The sequence below is a fragment of the Rhinolophus sinicus genome, chromosome 13 (genome assembly GCF_057876585.1).
Source record: "Rhinolophus sinicus isolate RSI-liver-muscle chromosome 13, RSI-T2T, whole genome shotgun sequence".
Taxonomy (NCBI): Eukaryota; Metazoa; Chordata; class Mammalia; order Chiroptera; family Rhinolophidae; genus Rhinolophus; species Rhinolophus sinicus.
The window spans coordinates 22,018,481-22,038,620 of NC_142513.1; the positions used below are offsets into that span (position 1 = coordinate 22,018,481).

Here is a 20,140-nt window from a genome sequence, read left to right on the forward strand (position 1 = left end):
CCCATGTTCCCTCCTGTTCCTGGGCTGTGGGTTGCTGTGGGGGAAAGGCCTGTTTATGGCCCAGGCCTGATGGTAGTTTAATCCCCCAGGTAGTAAATTACCCCTTCATTGGAAAACCATTAGGGCCTAAATGTGTCCTTGAATAATATCAAGCTCCTGTCTAATCCCAGCTCAAGCTGGGCTTGTTTTACAGAGTAGGGTTTTAAGACAGCATCTCCTCCCATACCCCCTGCACCAAGGCTGGGTGATAGCCCCATTCAGCACCTTCATGCTGAAGTTGGGAGCAGAGCACCCCAAGACCTTTCCGTCAGCTGAGAAGACTGACTTTGGGGAACTTATCTGACCGGGTCACCCTGGGGCCATGTGGAGCTGGACTGCCCCTGTGTTGCTCAAGAACTTTTTTGTCTTGTCTGGGTCCTTTTCTTGGAAGGAAACCCCTGCAGGGCATTAGGTCAGAGTGGTTCCTCTCTAGCCCTCCTTTTGGCTGGGAGGACCCTGTCTGCTAACGCCCATCTCTCTAGCCTCCTTTTCAAGAGACCCCTGTTAATGGCAGGGCCTGTGGGGTATCAATGTGGCCCTCTTGGTGAGGAGTGCTGGGAAAACAGCCAGTTGCCTTTGCTTAGGAAACAAAAGCCCATTTTGCACTCCATGCACTAGTAAGAAGGTGTTGAAAATACTCCCAGCATCCAGGCCTCCATGACAGCAAGGACAACAGGGCATCCTCATGTGTATGTGAATATGTTTCTGACAGACCCAGTGTGTGTGTGAGAGAGAATACCTAAAATGTGGTAGGTGATTGGCTATGTGTCAGCCCTCCCCACTTCACATTTCCCAGAAGAGCTTGTGCTTGTATGACTGACTAGTAAGCAGAGGAGGTATGTTAGCAGGAAGGAGTGGAATTGTGCAGGGTGTGTCCCTGGGAGGCAGCCTCCTCCCCTGGTGGCCAGATGGGCTTGGGGTGTAGCATGAAGCAGCAGCCTGGGGACCCCACAACTCCCAGGAGCCGAGTCTCAGACCACCCGAAGATTTCATTTGTGCAGTCCCTTCACAACAGGGATTTGAACCCTGCTTGCTTTAGATCTTGGGGGGTTTTCGTCTTCTGTTAATAAGCCATCTGATGAACTGAAGTGGTTAAGTTGGGGTCACATGCGGTTCAGTACCTTCTTGGCATGCTCAGAAGGCTGTGTGTATAATGCTCGCTCACATGGAGACAAGGGGAGGAATTGCCTTGTACTGAAGAATTTCCAGGGCCTGGAAGGGCTTGCAGGTGTTCCAGAAGGAGGTGCTCCCTTTCTGCATCTTGGTGCCTGCCTACTTGAGGTAGAGCTGGTGCTGGGGCGACTTTCTAGCCTGGTGATCTTTCTAGCAGGAGCTTCAGCCTCTCATCAAATAGATGCACAAGCGCTGAACAGAGAGGGGTCTGTTTCCTGCCCGTCCCAGAATACACCCCCCACCCCTGCACATCCCCCCCCCCCCCAACACATACCCAAGGCTCCTGGTCAGGGCTTATGGCTTACAATTGCACTAAATTCTCAGCAAATCCTCCCCCTTTTCTTCCTCAAAGCAAGTGGTAGAGATAGAGTTACAGCTCTGGGGAAAGGCCTGGAAAATGTTGTGTGAGGCACGCCCCAGGTTCCCTGTCCTGGAGGATGCAAATGGCTCAACTTCAGAGGCACCAGGAACCCAGTTCCCGAGAAATTGACCCTAGTTGTAAAATAATCAGGTTACTGATAGCACCTGCCCGTAGTTAACACACCATGGATACAGGTGTGTTTCCACTGTTTCCCCGCTGGTCTCCCATTTTTTCCTCCTCCTGGGCTAGGCAGTGGTTGGTGTTTGCCTGCAGAGTAGGAAGGGCCTCAGAACCTGAGTGGAAAGAAACTGAACCTGCCCATGAATTTTGGACTGCAGATAAGAGCAGGGAGGGTTTAGGCTCCTCTCTTTCTGCCCAGGTTGGGGTGTGTCCCAGGGCTGGTTGGGTGCTACCTGCCTGCCCCCTCCCACTCTTGAGTTCCCTTTTCAGAAGGACAGTTTGCTCTATCTACCATGTTTCCCCGAAAATAAGACCTAGCCGGACCACCAGCTCTAATGCGTCTTTTGGAGCAAAAATTAATACAAGACCCGATTTTATGTAAGACCCGGTCTTGTATTAATTTTTGCTCCAAAAGACGCATTAGAGCTGATGGTCCGGCTAGGTCTTATTTTCGGGGATACTCGGTATCACCTGTGAACCACAATGGCTCAGGCCGGTTGGTGCCGAATAAAATGATAGACTTTACGGACACGTGGGCTGCAGGCTTCAAGGTATCCGAGGGCAGAGGTAAGAGGAGCCAGGGGTAGCTGGCTGGCCAGTCACGTGGGATCTGGAGGGAGGGGGCCCAGAAGTAATGGATTGTACACACTTTTATTTTCTGATGAAAGTTTCATTGAAGTTTGTTTACAGAAAGAAATTAGTAGGCCAAATTCTCTTGAGATTCCAGGAGGGAAAAGCAAGAAGTATCTGACTTATGACAGGATCTCTGTGTGAGTAGGGGGCGTATCCTAGGTGGATGCGTAGGCCTGAGGCCCTGCCACTTGCAGACCTGCACCGGCTGCCTCCTGCGGTCTCTCCGGACTTGGGTGTGTTTCCCCCTCTGCAGTTGTTGATGGCTCTGAACTGTGTGCGCTGGTAATTGCTGTGTAATTAGCCTGCTCCTGGAGCCTTGCCTTGGTGTGAGTGGGTGCAGTTACAGTCTACCCTCTGCAGCTGGGGGCTCTACTGCAGCAGGTGAGTTGCAAAGGGCTCTTAAGAAGGCTTTACTCCCATATCAACCCTAGAAGTGAAGGTGTGGAAACTAAGTTTGATTAGAAATTTGTGTTTTTTTCCAGTTAGGTTTAATGGACTTGATGGCTCACTTGAAAAAACTGCTGTAGCAATAGTGTCAAAATCTTAGAATCACCGCTCACAAAACAGGGACTCGTGGCAAAACCCTGGGGGCCATGGGAAAACTCGCTGGGGAGAGGGAGAGCGTCAGGAGATAACTGGGGAGGGGGTTCGACCGCCCCTTCTCTCTCCACGCTTACAGTGGGTCAGGATTTTCTCTGGTCTCTTTTTCTAAATAACAAGGTCCTGGAGGAAAGGAGCCCTGCCTTAGTCATCTATGTCCCTAGTGCAATGCCAGCACATAGTATATGCTCAATAAATGTGTATCGACACATTGAAGAGAACTTGTGAGCATGTGGGTGTGTGGGTGTAAATAGCTTCATCTCCATGAGTTCCCTTTGGGTCTCTTATTGAGGCACTTTGTTGTTAAGGACTCTGGTTCTTTTGATTGAAGGGAGGAAGTATGGTGAGGCAGCCTTTTGGTGTGGTGGCACTCCGGGCTCTGGGCAGACTGCCTGGGTTTGGATCCCAGCTCTGCCACTCGCTAAGGTGCCTGTGGGCAGCTGGGCAGGTACCAGATCTGGAGATAGGTCTGACATGGGTGCCTGCTTTGCGGAGGGGTGGGTGGGGGCTGTAGCAAGGAAATCTCCTAAGACCCTTGCCCCAAAGCCCCTTGTGTGTGGGCACTGGATGCTCTTCGTTGTCAGGTGATTGCGATGTCAGTGTAAAATTTAGCCCACCTCTTACAGTTGGACCTGTCAGAGCAGGGAAGGGTGGCGGGGGGTCATTTCGGTGGACAGTTAAGTGATCTGAGCCAAAGAAACTCGAGGCTTTACGTGGGATGGCTGGAAGCTATCGGAGGGAGACCTTGCTAGGCAGCTCACTGCTGCTGGCCTGCCTGCCAGCCAGGGTCCAGGTTTCATATGGTCTCCATAATGGGACTGAGTCCTTAATTGTCAAACTAATGCCACATCGTCATTAAACACCAGTGTCATGCCAGCCAATTCAGTGAGTCTCCCTGGCCTTGTCAGGGGTCCGGGGAACGTACAGCCTGGTCCCCACTCTTGGAAGGACTTAAGGTTTTCTGGGAAAAAGACAGGGCAGAGACCCATAGCGTGTTGACATGCTACAACTGAGGGTTGTGTGCCTGAAAACTGCCAGGGTTAATGGTACAGGCAGATTGTATAAGAGGAACGGTGGAGACGGAGCTGGAGTTGGTGGAGAAGGGGCTATGTGTATTTGGAATGTGGGTCATGGAGCACCGCCATAGTATGGACATTCCAGGTGAGGGGGAAAGATGAGCAGGGTGTGTCTGGGCCCTTAGGACTGTACACATCTGGCTCTGCACTTGTTAGCTCATGACCTTGGGCGAGTGCCTTAACCCCTTGGAGCCTCAGTTTCCTCATCTGTAGAGTGGGGCTGATAACTGTAGCTACCTGGTGGGCTTGTGGTAAGGGTGAGAAGAGATGATCCAAGGCAGCACTTGGTGTCTGATAAACTTTGGCTTCTCTTACTGTTTTAAACTTGGCCGGCTGAGGCTATAGTGTAGGAGTCTTCAGTGCCACACCTAGCAGCTCTGACTTTTTCCTGCTCCTCAGTGAGAGCCCTGTGTGTTTAGTGGAACAATCCACGAGCTTTCTCTGAACCAGAGACATCCCTGCCCCAGGTTATGTGCACCTTGGGAGGAGACACTCCTGGTGGCTCCATGTCCCTTAGCTCCCCCACCCCAACCACAGCAGCCTCGCTGCTCAAACCCACCGCATGTGCTTGTGCCTGGAACCTCCCCATGGGGACCCCCACACAGCTACCTTCCTCACTTCCTGTGGGCTTCTGCCCCATGTTCCCTGACCAGTGAGGCCCTCCTTAGCCACCTGGGCAAACAGCCCTTCAGGGGAGCGCTCTCCCCTCTTGTTAGGCTTTGTTTCGCTTTGTATCCATCATCACCACCGACATTATGCGTTTTTCCTGCTGATTGTCCATCTTTCCCACTGGGCAGTGGGCACTAAGGCCAGGACTCTGCCTGGTCCACACCTGAATTTTCCAGCACCTGGAAAGGTGCTTGGCTCATAGTAGATATTCAGTAAATACTTATTGAATGAATGGATTGAGTATTTTCAGTAGGTGGTGCTTCCACCTGTTAATAGAATGCTCAGTCTTTTCAGTCATGAGTTTCAACGATACCCAAGAGCCAGGAAAGGGCCTTCCTACTTCAGCCATGACTTCGGGTTATACCCTGACCAGTGTCCCTTGGGCAGCCAGGAAGGAGCAAGGGGCCTAAGCAAGGATGCCCCTGGTCCTGGCTTCCAGAGCCGACATGGTCTCTGTTCCTCCAAGGGTCCTGCTGCCCCACCTGCCAGCCTCCCTTCTCACTCTGGGGGTCTATGCAGTTGGCGTAGGGGAGATTTTTGTTGTCCCTTTGGATCTTTTGTGCAGAGAGCCTTTTGAATGTGTGTCCCTCTGGGTGTGAGAACACTGAGTGAATGTGAGTGAGCGTGTTTTCACCCAAGGAAGAGTGTGGGTGGCTCTGCTTGTGAGTAAGGAGCAGGGTGGCCTGTGGGAGGGAGGCAGAGTGAGTACGTGTGTACATTTGTGGGGAGAGGGCATAAAGAAGACACGTGGTCTCCGTCCCCTGAGGCTCTGAGTGTGCCTTGTGGGGACCCTTGAGCTGGGCAAAGCTGGCATCCTGGCCCAACTCAAGTCCTCGGATTCTGCCGCAGAGGGTACACACTTGTGCTGCACAGAAGCTGTAAATTCCAGGAAACTCCTTGCCAGCCCTGCATGGTGGGGGAGGGAGTGGAGGCTAAGCCACGGCTGGTTCCCCAGCACTTGGAGAGCAGATGTGTCTGCCTCAGGGACAGCAGCAGAATAAAGTTCAAACTGAAGTGTGTTTGCTCACTATAAAAGAGACGTCTGTAAGGGGGCCCTGGAGTGGGGGCTTTGGTGGTGGGGGTGCTCTGCCAGAGGTCCTTACTGGGGGCCCACAGAGGCCATTGTTTCTTGCTGGAGGGGACAGGGGAGGGGGCAAAGTCAGAGATCCAGGGTGTGGGAGCTGCTGGGTCATCTTTCTTGCATTTTACAGACAGCTCCCAAACAGTTGCTTGCTGCTCCTGAAAGAGGCTGGGCCAGAAGGAGGTGGGGTCCCTTCCCGCTGGAGGGCTGGATTGAAGGGGCCCCGCCCCGGGGGTTCCCGGATGACTGGCCAAGGGCTTGCTGACTGAAGCCAGCATGGGGAGAGGAGGCAGGCGTGGTCCTCTCCAGCAGGCCCTCCGGCTGTTTGGAAGGCCCTGGTGGCCCCCCAGGCCCTTGAGCCGAACCCCCTTTGCGGTCTGATCTGAACCCTCTTCTGCCCCACCCCCTTCCTTCTCTACACTTCTGGGGCTGGCCTTTTCAGCTCTGGAAGCTGCCCAAGAGCATATCTTTGAAGCACAGCAAAGGTTAGGAAGGAGGAAGACAGAAACGTCCTCTGGGCTGGGGGAGTGGGAGAAAGGAATTCCATGCATGCTCCACGGGAGTCAGGGCCGCAGGCCTGGTGGGGCGATCGGCTTGGCCCCGGAGGTGCTGGACATGTCCTGCTCCCCACTCTGGCCTCCTGGCCCTGTGTGCAGTGAGCCCTCTTCCTTGGGCTGTGGGCAGGGAGCTGGGAGCTGTGGCCCTTGTTTACAGCGCTTGTTTCAACCTTGGCTCACAAGGGTAAGAGCCAGGCCCTGCCATCCGCCCCTGCAGGATGTGAGACCTCGTAATTGTCTTCAATTACAGAGCGCCGGCCCTCAGCCCTGGCTTCCGACAGGAACCAGAGCCTGAGCCACTTCCACAGGGGGCAAGGGAGCAACCCATCCCCCTCTGCAAGGTTTGGGGGCTCCCTGTGGCCTTTGGGGCACTTCCAAATGCCCATGGGCCCTGGGGTTCACTCACAAGGCTGCCTGGGGGCTGCCAAGAGCCTCTCCCTGTTGAAAGCCCACCTTCTTTGTCCCTGATCAGGATGAAACTTCTGTGAGCAGTGAAGATTTTGATATGAATGACTCCACATGGATGTCAGCTGACCCACACCTGGCCTCCAGCCTGAGTCCCAGCCAGGACGAGAGGATGCGGAGCCCGCAGAATCTCCACAGCCAAGAGGATGGTGAGTATCCTTGGGTGGCTGGTGGGGGAGGGGCTGCACCAGACACCAGGGGCCTAGGAATCCAAGGTGGTGGAATCTGGGCCAGGCTTACAGCTGCCCCCCAGTATCTCCATGGGCTCCACGGCCTGGCTCCTGGTTTGGGGGAAGCCAAGTCATTCCTCCCAAAGCTAAGGTGGATGGAGCGCTCAGGCAATGGCAGCCTGACAGGCGTCATGCTGGTTAATGTGCCCTGAGGCTCATGGGCTGGTGATACGGATTCAAAGTCACCACGATTCGGGTCTGGGAAGGTTAACAGTGTGCCTGACCTGGAACAGTTCAGCTGCCCAGCAGTGAAAACAACAGCTGGGCTTCTGCAGCACAGATGTGAGGCTATGGGACAGGGTCCCTGCCTGTCACCTGGTGAGTGAGTAGGCAGTGTGCTTGTGCGTGTGTCTGCCCCCAGCCCCCGGGATGCTATATGGCCCTGGCTGAGGAACTGTCTGGACTCTCCCTACACTGGCCCCACCGCCCCCCAGGGCCTGCCAGGCAACATCCTCTGGCCTTCCTGGGGACAGAGACTTCCTTTTTGGGGTGGGAGAGTTGGGGTCAGAAGTCAGATCCCAGAGGTCTCCTCCAGAGCCCCCATGTGGAGGCCCGGAGTACTGGGCTTGGGGCTGCAGTGTCTGCCTCAGTTAGGTGCAGTTATGGGCCTGGGGTGGCACCTATGGTCAGAGGTCCTGGCAAGGCTCTGTTTTCTGGGGAGGAGGTGACTGGGAGTAGAGGATGGGCCAAGCCCGGCGTCAAGAGAACTGGGGTGTAGAGCTGGCAATTAGAAGGGGTCAAAGGTTAGGGCCTGGAATGTGGGAGGGAGGTGAGGGTTAAAAAGGGGTGTAATGTTAACTCTGTGAAATGGGTTAGCCTTAAAGAGTAAATAAGGGGTAGGAGTCTTGCAGTTTGGGTCAAAGTTCATCTCCATGGCAGAACCCTCGAGCCACTGCCCTTGCAGGCCTGAATCTGGCTTTGTCTGGGAGGAGACCAAGCTTAGAGGCAGCTGGGGTGGCTGGGCCAGGGGCTGGGGAGCCCAGGGGGTGGTTCTTCAAGGAGTGGGGTGTGAGGCTGCTGGGAAAGAAAAGGCTTTTGTGCCTTGCTGCCTCGTGAGGCCGGACCCCCTTGTGCTGCGAGCTTCCCAGACCAATACTGCCTTCCAGTGTTCCCACGGGGTGGGGACCTGGGGCTGCGGTGGCCACATGGTGCTGGGGGCTCTGTGGCTGGGAAGTGCCCAGCAGCTGACCCCCCTCATCTGAGCCAACTGAGGGCCACACCCAAAGGCTACACCAAGGGCTAGGCCAGCAAGCCCAGCCGAGGGTGTTGATTACACCTTCCCACGAAGGATCCAGAACAGTTTTTTAGAAAAACCCAGAGGAGTAGGACTCAATGGGGGCCATATTCCTCTAACTCATTCTCAAAAAAGTCTTGTGTTATTGTTGCTCACAATCACCGTTTGGGGGTATGACCTCTGCCAGAGACACTTCCTGGGCACATTTGGTGATTCCGGGATCTGGTACCCAAGGGGGTGTTTCCATGGGGGTCATGGGGCTCCTGCAGCGTCTGTGCCCCGCTGCCCAGGGGCCTGCTGATCATGAAGATGACGCTGAGAAAAGCACAGAGGCTGTGGGGCCAGCGTGTCCTACAGCTGCTCCCACAGGAGCCGGTCCCGGTGGGGAGCCAGCCTGGGTGGAGGCATGCATCCCCCCACCCCCTGCTGCCCAGGCCCCTCCTGGCCCTGGGTGCTGGCACTGAGGCCGGCTGGCCTGCTGACAGGACAAGGGTGTTTATCAGGGCGGGCGGCCGGAGCTGGAGACAGGGAGGATGGTGTCGGCCATGATACCATCAACTTAATTATTTAATCAGAGGCTGTGTCTGGAGGCTGTGGGCTGATGTGCTGGCCAGAGGCCAACCTAGACCCAATGCTGGGGGTCGCAGGCCTTGAGAACACCCAGCTGGCTGGCCTGGTCTCTGCTGCCCCTTCTGGTCCCAGCTCTGTTGGTGACTGCCACGTCTGACCAGAGCGGTGGATTCCCAAAGGTTTTTGGCTGGGCACAGACCCAGCCTGGCGTCCTCGTCCAGCCCTCCAGCCCCCACAGTGGCGTGCAGCCAGCTCCCTTCTCTGAAGGTGCTTACAGTGCAGGCACGGCTAAGATCCCGTTCCCATCAGTGAGTCAGTGGGAGACCATCAGGGGCTGTCGGGTGTTCTCATGTCCCCTGTTGGTAACGAAGGACTAGGTGTGGGCAGGTCAAGCTGGGGCTCTAGGTGGCCCTGCACTCTGCACCCAGCCACAGCCCTCCATGGTTTCCACCCCCTGCTCATGTGTCTTCATCCAGAAGCTTCCCCCAGGGTGGCTTAGTGTGTGGTGTCTGACGCTCATTCCTCCATGAAAGGGACAAACTGGAAAGATGACGGCTAAGGCCCCACTGTGAGCTCTGCGAGAGACGTGGACCACGCCGATCTTGCTTTCTACTCTGAGTAGAGGAACAACTACTTATTGAGACCTGCCCCCTGAGTACACCTTCCGGAGGTGGTATAGGTTTCCCCCTTGTTGGGGACACCCCCAATTTGAGCACCTGGGTCTTTTCGCCAGAAAGTGTGGGTGCTCCCAAGGCTGTGCTGCTGCTCAGCGATATAGCCCAGAAGCGTTTCAGGAAGCCAGGCAGTTTGCACAGATTCACACCTGTTGGTGGAAGTGTTGGGGCTGCCTTCCTCCTCCTCCTCTTCCTCCTCCTCTTCTTTCAAGTTTTAACAAAGTCAGTGAAGTCCGGGCCTTGGCAGGGCAGGTCCCAGGGCTGAGACCAGGAACGAGCATCCCCACCGCCTCACCCTAACTTGTCTCCGAGGTTAACCAGCAGTGGGAGTGTGCTTGCCCTGAAACGAGCTTGTGCTTCTCCCCCACGCCTGCCACTGCCTGCGGAGGCTTCCCTTCACAGATCTCTTTGCTGATCGGTTCCCTAAATCATAGCTGTCGGTTAGGCAGGGAGCATCACTTGCAAGGCACTTCCTTGCTGCAGGCTGTAACTGCTGTGGGTCACACTTCCGTCTTGTTCCATGTTGCAGGAGGAAACTGAGGAGCGAATTTGGGTGATCTGGCCAGAGTCCGGATGGGTGCTGAGGCTGCCCTTTTCCTCTTTGGCAGATGTCGAGGCCGTGTGTGAGGTTCTAGGAACCAGGTCTCAATAAATAGCTGTTCCTCTTCCCCAGAAGGTAGACGGGATCCTGGGGGCTAGAGGAGGCTTCCCCCACACATTCAGAGCACCCGCTTCTCAGGGGCCCAGTGATCCGTCCCCACACTGCCTCCTGCTCACATACAGCCCAGTCCCCTGCAGACCCACCACTAAGGTGGCTGAGGCTTTGGCCTTTCTTTTGAATCCAGATAGCACGCTGGTCTTATCACACTTGCCTGGAAAAACACTCTGGCCCAAAAGGGCTGCCTTTTTGGGGTGGAGAGAGTACACCTGGAAGAAGCCAACTGTTGAGACTTTGTCCAGAGATACTGTAGTCTGGTGCTGCCTTGGGACTGAACAGCCTGTTAGTCTGTAATTATGCCCATCAGCAGATTATCTGATGCCCATCTCTTCCCCAGATACCATGAGCACCCTGAGAGCCAGGACCCCAGCACAGGGCCTGGCCCAGAGCAGGCGGCAGGGGGGCGGGGGGGGGGCGGGGAAGTGTCTCTTGAGTGAATGAGTGAATGAAAAAGTGAACGAGGACAGGCACACAGGCAGGTGAGCCAGCAGGCCTCCTGCTGTCAGATGCACGGATAGGCCAGGGTCCAGGTCGTGCAGGCGGGGCAAGGCGAGGGCCCATTCCTTCCATTTCCCCTTGATGTGCTTCACCAGGCCTCTTGCTCGGCCCCTTCCTGAACGGAAAATGTGAGGCCTGGCCTCCAGAAGGGATGCATGGGGGTGGAGAGCGGACATTACTCACCTCCCGGGCAGACAGGAAGCCAGCGCCAGGGAAGAGCTGAGGGTCCTGCTTCTGTCTTCCTGCAGGGTCATCAGGAGTTGCTGGGCAGGAGCTCTGTGGTGTCCTGGGGCATTTCAGGACCTCTTGTTTACCCCTCTCAGATGAGACCACTCCTCCAGCCTCCGGCCTCAGGGACCCGTTGGGCCTTGGAGCTTCCCCCCCCCCCTTTTAGGGACACGGTACCAGCACTTCCTGCCTGCTGCCCCTCCAGTGCCCATCACCATGTCATGAGGCTGGACAAAGGCATTGAGGGTCCTGGCTTAAGCCTTAGGTTCTCTCAGGGCTCTTCGTCAGTCTTGTGCTGTGACTAGTGAGCCCGTCATGGCATGCAAAGTTGGTAAGCCGGTCTCTGCCTTCAAGGAGCGTGCAGTTTGGAGAGGGACAGGCACACAGCACATGGTATCCCTGCTGGGCTGTAAGCTTTTTGAGGGCAGAAGGGGTATCTGTAGATATGTGTCTTATTTTGCCCCTTATTTCACAAAGGTTACATTCATTGTAGAAAATTTAGAAAAAATAGAGGAGAAAAAAAAAAAGAAAATCAAATATACCAATATTTGGGACATATTTTTCTCAGTCTTCTCTGTGCATATAATCACAGTCTTGTTTTCTTAAAAAAAAGGGATGGGATCATATAATGTTGCAGCCACCTTTTTCCCCACGTAGGATCGCTTGCCCCTCCCCCTTCACTGAAATAGCATTTTTAAAAGTTTTCGGTCAGTCTAGTCACTGGAGGCCCCGTTCCTAAGCCCACTGCGTGCTCCGCCCCAAGCTGGTGACAGGTTGGTGACACTGAGCTCAGAGCTATGACGATGGCTTTCCTACCGAGGAGGAAGGAACTTGCCCAGACCACAAGGGTCTCTGACTCTAGAGCCAGCATTTGGGCCACTCGTGGAGGAGGACGTTCAGGTCCCCCTTTTGTGTCATTACAGTGCCCCAGGGAGCATCCTCAAGGGCAAGGCCATGCGCCGGCTGGAATCCCCAGCCCCTACCACAGAATAGGTGCTCAGCAGATTGCTGTAGAGTAACCAGGGGCAGAGATGGGGCCCAGTGAAAGCCTCATGGAGGAGACAGATGGGGCAGGCCTGAGGCACAGCCGGGAAGCTCGGGCAGCATGTCAGGGGGAGGCTGGGATGGGAGGAAGGTGCTGACTGCCAAGGTTGGGGGTTTCCTACATCGCATGTCTCCAGAAGCTCCCTAGGACCCCCAGATTCAACCAGGAGAGATGGCGCAGGGAGGCCACAGCCAGGCCATCTGGTAAGGAAGGTCTGCGGGAAGATAGAGAGGTGAGGCCACCTCTGTGGGCCTGGGATCTCCACTGGACATGGCTCCCTGCAGGCGGCCCCTGGCTCTCTGCCATGGACCTCCCAGCAGGCCCTGGCCTACCCTGTTCCTTCAGTGCGGTCTTAAGCAAGTCGTTCACCCTCTGATGCCTGGCTTCTGCCTGTAGCAGGGCCCGGGTGACTGCGATCGTTAATCCTGATGTGTTCTCAGGAGTCTTTGTGGAAAGACCAGGCTTCCTGCCTCATGGCTCTTGCTGCCCTTGGGTGTGGCCCTCCACTACCCAGAAATGCAAACTGGGGGGCAGGGAAGTTACCTGGGGAGTAGGCAGGTGTGTGACTTGCTTGTCCAGGGCTAAGTATTTACAATGGTGCTGCCTCTCCTTTCTTCACTGGTGGGTCCTCTCCTCTCTCCCAGGCCTTGCCCCTGTCTCCAGAGGGTAGGTCTCCAGTACAAGTGTGCAGGCCCCAGCCATGCTGCCCCCACACAGGCTCAGATCCTGCCTCCCCTTCCTTCTCACTGTGTGGCCTGGGGCAAATCTCTTCCCCTCACTGGAAGGTGGGTGAGGGCTGGATGATGTGTGGACAGGGCTCAGCACACACCTGGTGCAGGGGAAGCCTCAGCAAATCATTTCCTCTGAGGTGGGCAGGCTGGTACCAGGGGCTGTGCTGAAGGGCCAGCGGCCGGGCTCATGGCCACCGGGGGGGGGGGGCGCGGGTATTCGTAGGCTATGGCGCTGTAGGTGGGTCAGGCTCCTCCCTTGAAAGACCGAGGGTCCTCCTCCCCTCTCCCAGATTCTCGGGACCCTTACTTGCTCCCCCTTGGTACACTCCTGCCTCCGCGTCCGTTCAGATCTCTCTTGGTTCCCTCTGTCCACTGAGCCCTGCGGGATTCTGACCACAGTTTTCTTCACAAGACTCACACCTGTGCCCTGTGTCCCTGCTCTGAGCCCTCCAGAGCCTTACTTCTTTGGAAAGGTCGTAGAGCTAGGTGGGCCTGGATATGCACAGCTTGTCCTAGTTTCTCCTGAGTTCCCATCCCACTCCCAACCCACACTTGCCTGGGCCTGTCATGGGACCCCGAACCCCCCAAGACCCTGTCCCTTGATGTGCAAAGCTCACAGCCATCCTAAGCTCTGCTGCTGGCGGGCAGCTCAGCAGGCAGCCAAAGCGAAGGCATCTGGACAGTCGCTGTGCTGGCACCAAGGAGCCACAGGAGTGTCGTCAGCTAGGGGTGGAAGCTGCTCATGCACGGGAATGAGCAGGGGCCATGCTGCTAGTGGGGAAGGGGCGGGTGGGAGTTGGGGCCAGGCACTGGGGCTCAGAGATGGTCACCCGCATTACCCATGAGCCTCCTCGACTTGTTTTCTGCGGATGGTGTCCACCCTCCCACGGGCTCACTTCTGTGGTTAGAGCAGCTCTCTCCTTACCAGGGGCTATAGCATTCCATGGCGAGTCCCCACGGACTCAACATTTGTGGTTGGGTATCCGCCCTGGTCACTGTCACATGGGGGTTGGATAGTGGCCCCTTCATCACGGCTTCCCTGGGATGGCTTTTGAGGGACTTTCCTGCAGTAGGCTTTGAACCTGAGCTTTCTCTCACCTACATCTGAAGATCCCGGCCTCCTTTACTGGCTAGAGGTCACACACACCTCCATTCTCGAGCAAGAGCTGTTGCTCCTATTCAAGGCTCTAAACATCCACACCGGATGGAGAGGCGGTGGCCTCCTGCCCTCCCCTCCCCCCAGGAGCAGAGAACTGGGGCCCAGGCCCTTCCGGGGATTGGCCATGGGCCACCCTGGCCGTCCCGGGTCACAGGAAAGTGTCCATCATCAGCTGGGCTGCAGGCAGTACAGACAATGCTAGGCTGTCCTGGCGTTCTGCCGCCGAAGAGTAAGAGAGGCTGGGAGACAGCACCGAGAGAGCCCTTTATCCCAGGAGCAGGCCTGGCCCACACAGCCTGGCCTTGTGCAGGCTGCCAGGGTCGTCAGCCCCTTGAGGCCCTCAGATGCCTGGTGAGGGCATTAGTGCAGGACACGCTCCAGGGCCTGAGAGGTGAGGGAGAGGGGGCTCCCCCACACACACCTGGAAGATTGCCTGGACCATCGGGGATGTCAGAGCCCAGCCCCTCCTTGGGCCCCTCAGCCCAGGACACATGTAGACCCCAACTGCTAACTGATCCTTTGTGGAGGAGGCCCTGCTCTGCTGGGAAGGAGGCTGGGGGAGGGGTGTGCAGGAGAGGCATTGCCACCCTGAGCCTGTCCAAGGGCAACTTTCCCAGGAACCAGGAAGTGACCGGGGCCACGTTGGCGTCATCACGCTGACCTAAGGACTGGGATGCACCGAACCCAGGCTGCTTCCGGGAGGGCTGGGAGAGGGCCTGCCAGGGGCCCTCCGACGCCACACGCTCACACACAGGCTCTGGGGTAGGGCCATGCCCCATGAATCATTCACACATGGCTGCCTGAAGTGGCTTTGTTTGCTCTCAGAGCACATGATTTGTTTCGGGGTGGGAGGGTGCAGTGGGCATCTCAGCTAAAGCTTTGTACATTGAATTAGCATTGATTTCTCGCTGCCTATGCTTGGCCTGGAGGGTGGGGCCAGGGAGAATGTCGGACCTGGGAAGACACAGACCCAGGCTTAGTACTAGGAGTGTTTCCCCCTGGGCATTTTTGGCCAGTGTGTGTTGGGGGAGGGGCTGCAAGAAGGGGGGCAGTGACGGGGACCTGTCCCACAGTACAGATGGGTAAACTGAGGCCTAGAGAAGACAGAGCACCAGGGGTGAGTCAGGCAGCACTGGGGCTCATCTGGGCTCTGCTGTTCACTCTGTGCGAGGGCCAGTGACTTCCCTCTGGGAGTCATAGTTTCCTCCCTGCTGCCTGCTGCAGGGGTGGTTGTGCAGATCAGGCGTGAGGAGTATGCTGGGTGCCTACACAGACTGGATGTGCACCCCACCGAATTAGGCACCCATCCCAGTGCCCCGCCGCCAACCCTGCTCTGGCCACCTGCCCCAAGACCTGAACTCTTCTCCCTCTTCAGCTTGGGCACCTCTTTAGGGGCCAGCATCAGGGTCCCTACACTGAGAGAAATGATTTCAGTTTTAGGGAAAAGTCATGGAAATCTAAGTCTGTTCTGGCTAATATGGTAGCCACAGATGGCTATTGAAAAGGGCTCATGCAAACTGAGACATGCTACAGTATGTGTAAAATGCACAGAGTTTCAGACTTAGTATGAAAAGAGAATGTAAAATATCTGTTTTAACACAGTATTGATGACTTGTTGAAATGATATTTTGGATATATTGGGTTAAATAAAATAGGTTATTAAAATTCATTCCACATGTTTTTCCCTTTTTTAAATGTGGCTACTAGGCAATTGAAAATTCCCTCGGTGGCTCTCACTCGGTTCCTATTGGACGGTGCTGCTCGAGACTCAGAGCCCCAGGTGCGGGCACCTGTTTAAGAAATGAGTCACAAAAAGGCAGGAAGGTGGGTGCTGTGGAGCAGAGGTGCTGACGGCATCCCTGGGCTGGTGGCATTAGGCTAGTGGAGCCCTTGGAACCCCAGGGTTGGAGCGGGGTGCGCAGGAGGGGCAGCCAGATGGTGGGGCAAGCGCCCAGTGTGATCGCCTCACCCAGGATGGTGGGATCCCAGTGGCACTGCGTCACCCAGCTTCTCAGTGGCCCCCATTTGACCCCGGGCCCTCCCCTTTCCCTCTGGGAGGAAGAGCAGGATAGCCATCCAGGAGCCTAGTGCTCCCAGGAACTCTGTATCATGTAAACACGGCCCAGGCCACTGGCCTTTGTCAAAGCAGACGGGGGGAGGGGGGGCACGGGGGGGGGGGGCGCAGCCCTGTGAGGTGCACACCCCAAATTCAGAGCAGTCAGTGCCCAAAGCCACAGTGGCTGAGGGAAGAGGAAGAGGCTGGTTCTTCAGACATCCAGCCGCTGCTGGTGTCCACACCTCCCCAGCCCACGGTGGGGCTGCTGGCTCCAGCACTCTACACTCCCCCCACCCTTCTCTTTTGTGTGTGAATTATTGATGCCCCCTGCTCTCCCCTGCCTGGCTCCTCCTTTCTCCCCTGCCTGGCTGCTGTGGTGACAGATCACGAAGGAGGGAGGCATTGCCTCCAGCAGCCGAACCTCTGCCCACAGAAGGCAGTCTGCACTGGGCCTGCTGGGCTGGTGCGGCCATATGCCTGGCCCATGCATGGTCGCAGCGATGGCAGACCGTCCCAGCCTTTCCCTAGCCTGCCTTGGGAGCCAGCGTGGGTCGCCCACTGGGAGAGGGTGCCACTGGTTGTGGCTGCAGAGCCCGGTGTGGCGATTGGCAGCTTGCACAGAGCCAGGCTTGTGCGGGCTGCGGGGCACTGGCGCCCACATAAGGGCATTGTTTGCCGAGGTAAAAGGGGTTTTTGTCTCCTTCTGGAGACGGGACAGAGAGAGGAACAATTTCCCCCATTCATCACTAATTCCCCCATTTGAATAGCAGCACATTGCCCCACGTTAAATGGATGGGCATGGCAGTCCTTCCCTGCCCGTAGGCATTCCGGGCACAGGTGGTGGGCTCTGCGTCCTGCCCAGATCAGAGCTGGGGAGGCCTGCTTTTATGGAAATGTTCAGAAGGGGTGCATTCCCCAGCTGCTTCCCTGCGGCCCCTCAGTGCACCCTTCTCTCTCTGGCTCACATTGTCACAGGTTGGGGGCAGTCTTGTCCTGCTGGCAGTGTTCTGGGCTCCAGCAGGCTGGCCTTGGGTGGGGTGCCTGTCCTGGAGGGGCCTCCTGGCACAGCAGTACAGCTGGGGACAAGAGGGTCACCTTGAGCTCCAGGTCTGGGGCAGGTTTCACCAGAACACGCGCCTGCCCAAAGAGCCCTGAAGCTGGAGGCCTGCACCCCTGAAGGCCCAGCTCCTCCGCCCCGTATTCCAGGACCTCGGTACCTGTGGGGCCAGCTGGGTTCTTTCACAGGGTCATAAAGTGTCAGAACCCAGCAGGGCGTCAGCGGCAACTCCCTGGACTGCAGATAAGAGTTGCCAAGGAGGCGGCTGTGCCCAAGGTCGAGAGGCAGCAAGGCCCCACACCTGCCCCCTGCCTGGGCTGCCTCATCTCATCGGGGCATAGGTTTGGGTATGTGTGTGTGTGTGTGTGTCTCTTAAATCACATTTTTTTGGAGGGAGTTGGGAGGAGGAACAAATTAGGAATGGATCGGAACCCAGCTGGCTCAGCCTGGGATGCTGACACTTTTTTCTGTTCCTTCCGTCCCCAAACAGTGACAGGTGAGCTCTCTAGGCTGGGTTCTGTGCTAGGCGCTAGGGGAGGGCCTTGCAGCCAGCCCCTCCTGGAGGTACCAGCCACCTTTGGACTCAGCCTGAGGTTGTCGAGGGCTGAAGTAAGGAGACAGCCAGCTTGAGCTCTAGTCCCTCGGCCCCTGAAGGGGTAAGGGGGAGGGCCACACCAGACACATGTGATGCAAACCCACCCTTGACTAGCTTCAGCAGTAAGGGAATTATTGGCTCCCATAACAGAACAGTCTAGGGCCTTCTTTGGCTTTAGGCACAGATGGGTTGGCTTTAGGGGATTCATCCATGCCAACCTGTTAGCCCTGCCTTCCAGGCATGGGGCTCCCTGCCAAGTGAGCTCAGCCCCGAGGGGGACACTTCTTTCCAGTCACTTCAGCAGAAGCCCCAGGGCTGACTTTTCTGCATCCAGATTGACCTGTCACTGATCGCTGTGGTGGGCTGCACCGCGTAGCCAGGCCTGGGCACGTACTCACCTGGAAGACGAGGGATCCCTTACCAGATGGAGGGACATGGTTTCTGCAGAGGTAGGACCAACCTGGGCCTACCCAGTACAGCCCTGCTAACCTTGGGTCTGATTGTAGACACAATATGTAAGAAGGTGATAAATGCTCTGGAAAAATTAGGTAAAGGAGTCTATATTGTTAGAGTGGGGGTAGGAGGCTGGGCAAGGGAGGGCTTACCGAGAAGGTGACCTATAAGCAAAGACCTGGAGGGGAGGGAATGTGCCTGAGAGAGCTAGGGCCAGGGTGTCAGAAGAGGGAACAGCGAGTGCAAAGGCCCAGGATCGCAGCTGGAGTTGGGGATGGAGGGATGAATGCTCTTTTCAGAGCTCAGTCTCCTCTAGAACTCCTGTGTTTGGTTTCTTGCTTGCTAGAGCATGAGCCCCCAGGACAGTGGCCACCCTCATCTTTTCACCAGTGTCCCCAGTGCCCTATGTGGGCCTGACACCCAGTAGGTGTTCAAGAAAGGAAGGGACAAAGGTGGAAACAGCTCCTTCCAGGTGCAGTTCTCTCCCTCCTGCCCTCACTGTGCCCACCTCAGATTTGGTGCCTGCTCTGAGGGGCCCCTAGAAGCCCACGTTCCATGACGTGTATGGAAGTAGGTGCGTTGCGAAGTGAGAGAGTGTGAGGTGAAGGGAACCGACTTTTTTTTTAGTGTCTGCTCTCTATAGCAGGTATCGTCTACACCTTATAAATCCTATTTTACTGATATGACACCCATTTTGAAAGGAAACTGAGGCTCCAGGAGGTGAAGTGGCATCTTCAAGGAGACATAGCCCATGTCTATCCCACTCCACAGCCCCTCTGCGTTCTGCCTAAAACCGAGTTGGCAGAAAGAGAACTTGTGTTGGGAGCAGCCATGAGCAGGTGGCACTGGGCAGGCCGTGCAGGCGGGTGGTTGGCTTGCTGGCTTGAGGGGCCCGAGCAGCATGACGGGAGCACAGGCTCTGCTCTCTCGCCCCTCGGACATGGGCTGTGTGTGTGGCTGGCTCTTCCTGCTGCTGGGTGTGGTGTGGTGTGGAGGTGGGAGAGGCCTGACCTATGGGTAAATGAGATGGGAGGAATTAGAGCTTGTGAACTGGAGCCCACTGGCCAGCTCAAGGTATTTTTTGGTTTGTTTTGGGGGGATTTTTTGTGTGTGTGTGGTAAAATATGTAAAACAAAATTTGCAGTTTGTACCATTTTAAAGCGTGTATTAAGTACACTGACAGTGTGCAACCAGCACCGTTATTTCCAGAATACTGCAGGTCTTCGAATAATGTTCTCCATTTTATTCAATGTCATTTTGTTATAATATTGATGAGAAAAAAATCGATTCCCAGTCGGGGCCACTGTCTGTGTGGAGTTTGCATGGGTTTCCATGGGTTTGCTCCAGCCACCCATGACCTGAACTAGAATAAGCATGTTGGAAAATAATTCTCGTGTTTTTATTAATCTTTCTTAAGTGTACATGTAGTTCACACTGATTTCAGTGTTTAATATTAGAAGTGTTTTGGGTCTTTATTTAGAAGTTTGGTGATGTTTTTGTGACCAAAAATATGCCAGAGGAACTTAACTCTCTTATTTATATCAATCAGTCTCTGGTAAAGTTGGTTTCCTTATACGTCATTTCACTTAAAGTAGCAGTTTCCAAGAACTTACCATGACTTTAAGTGAGGACTTACTGTAGAGTTTGAATCACTCTGAATGAAATCTCCGTATCTGTTAGTAATCACTCCCATCCCCCCTCCCTCCAGCCCCAGTAACCCCTGATATATTTTCTGTGTCTATGAATGTGCCTGTGTAGATACTGCATATAAATGGACTCACTCAGTGTTTGTCCTGTTGTATCTGGCTTATTTCACTTAGCATAATGTTTTCAGAGTTTACCTATGTTGTAACATGTGTCAGAATTTCATTCCTTTTTATGGCTGAATAACGTTCTGTTGCATGGACAGACAAAATTTTGTTTACCCATTTATGTGGCAGTTTTTCAAAATGTAAACAATGTCAGTCAGTCACCAGTATTTTAAAGTGTAGATATTTATGTTGCGGATTTCCAGTTTCTTCTAAAAACTTGGAATGGGTGGCCACATGAGGTCTGGGC

At 55.4% G+C, this 20,140-nt stretch overlaps 1 protein-coding gene across 5 annotated transcripts in view; it reads left to right on the plus strand.

Annotated features, from left to right (window-relative positions):
- The window catches only part of NOL4L (nucleolar protein 4 like), a 126,192-nt gene that overhangs the window by 90,673 nt on the left and 15,379 nt on the right, over positions 1-20,140 (plus strand). For 3 of the 5 annotated variants that reach the window (XM_019748480.3, XM_019748479.3, XM_074318242.2), the window contains one exon: positions 6,842-6,983. In XM_019748480.3, the coding sequence (XP_019604039.1) occupies positions 6,842-6,983 (142 nt within the window). Of the gene's footprint in view, positions 1-5,941; positions 6,298-6,360; positions 6,554-6,841; positions 6,984-20,140 lie in introns of those variants that run through there. The other 2 variants (XM_019748485.3, XM_019748484.3) reach the window with 2 other exon arrangements.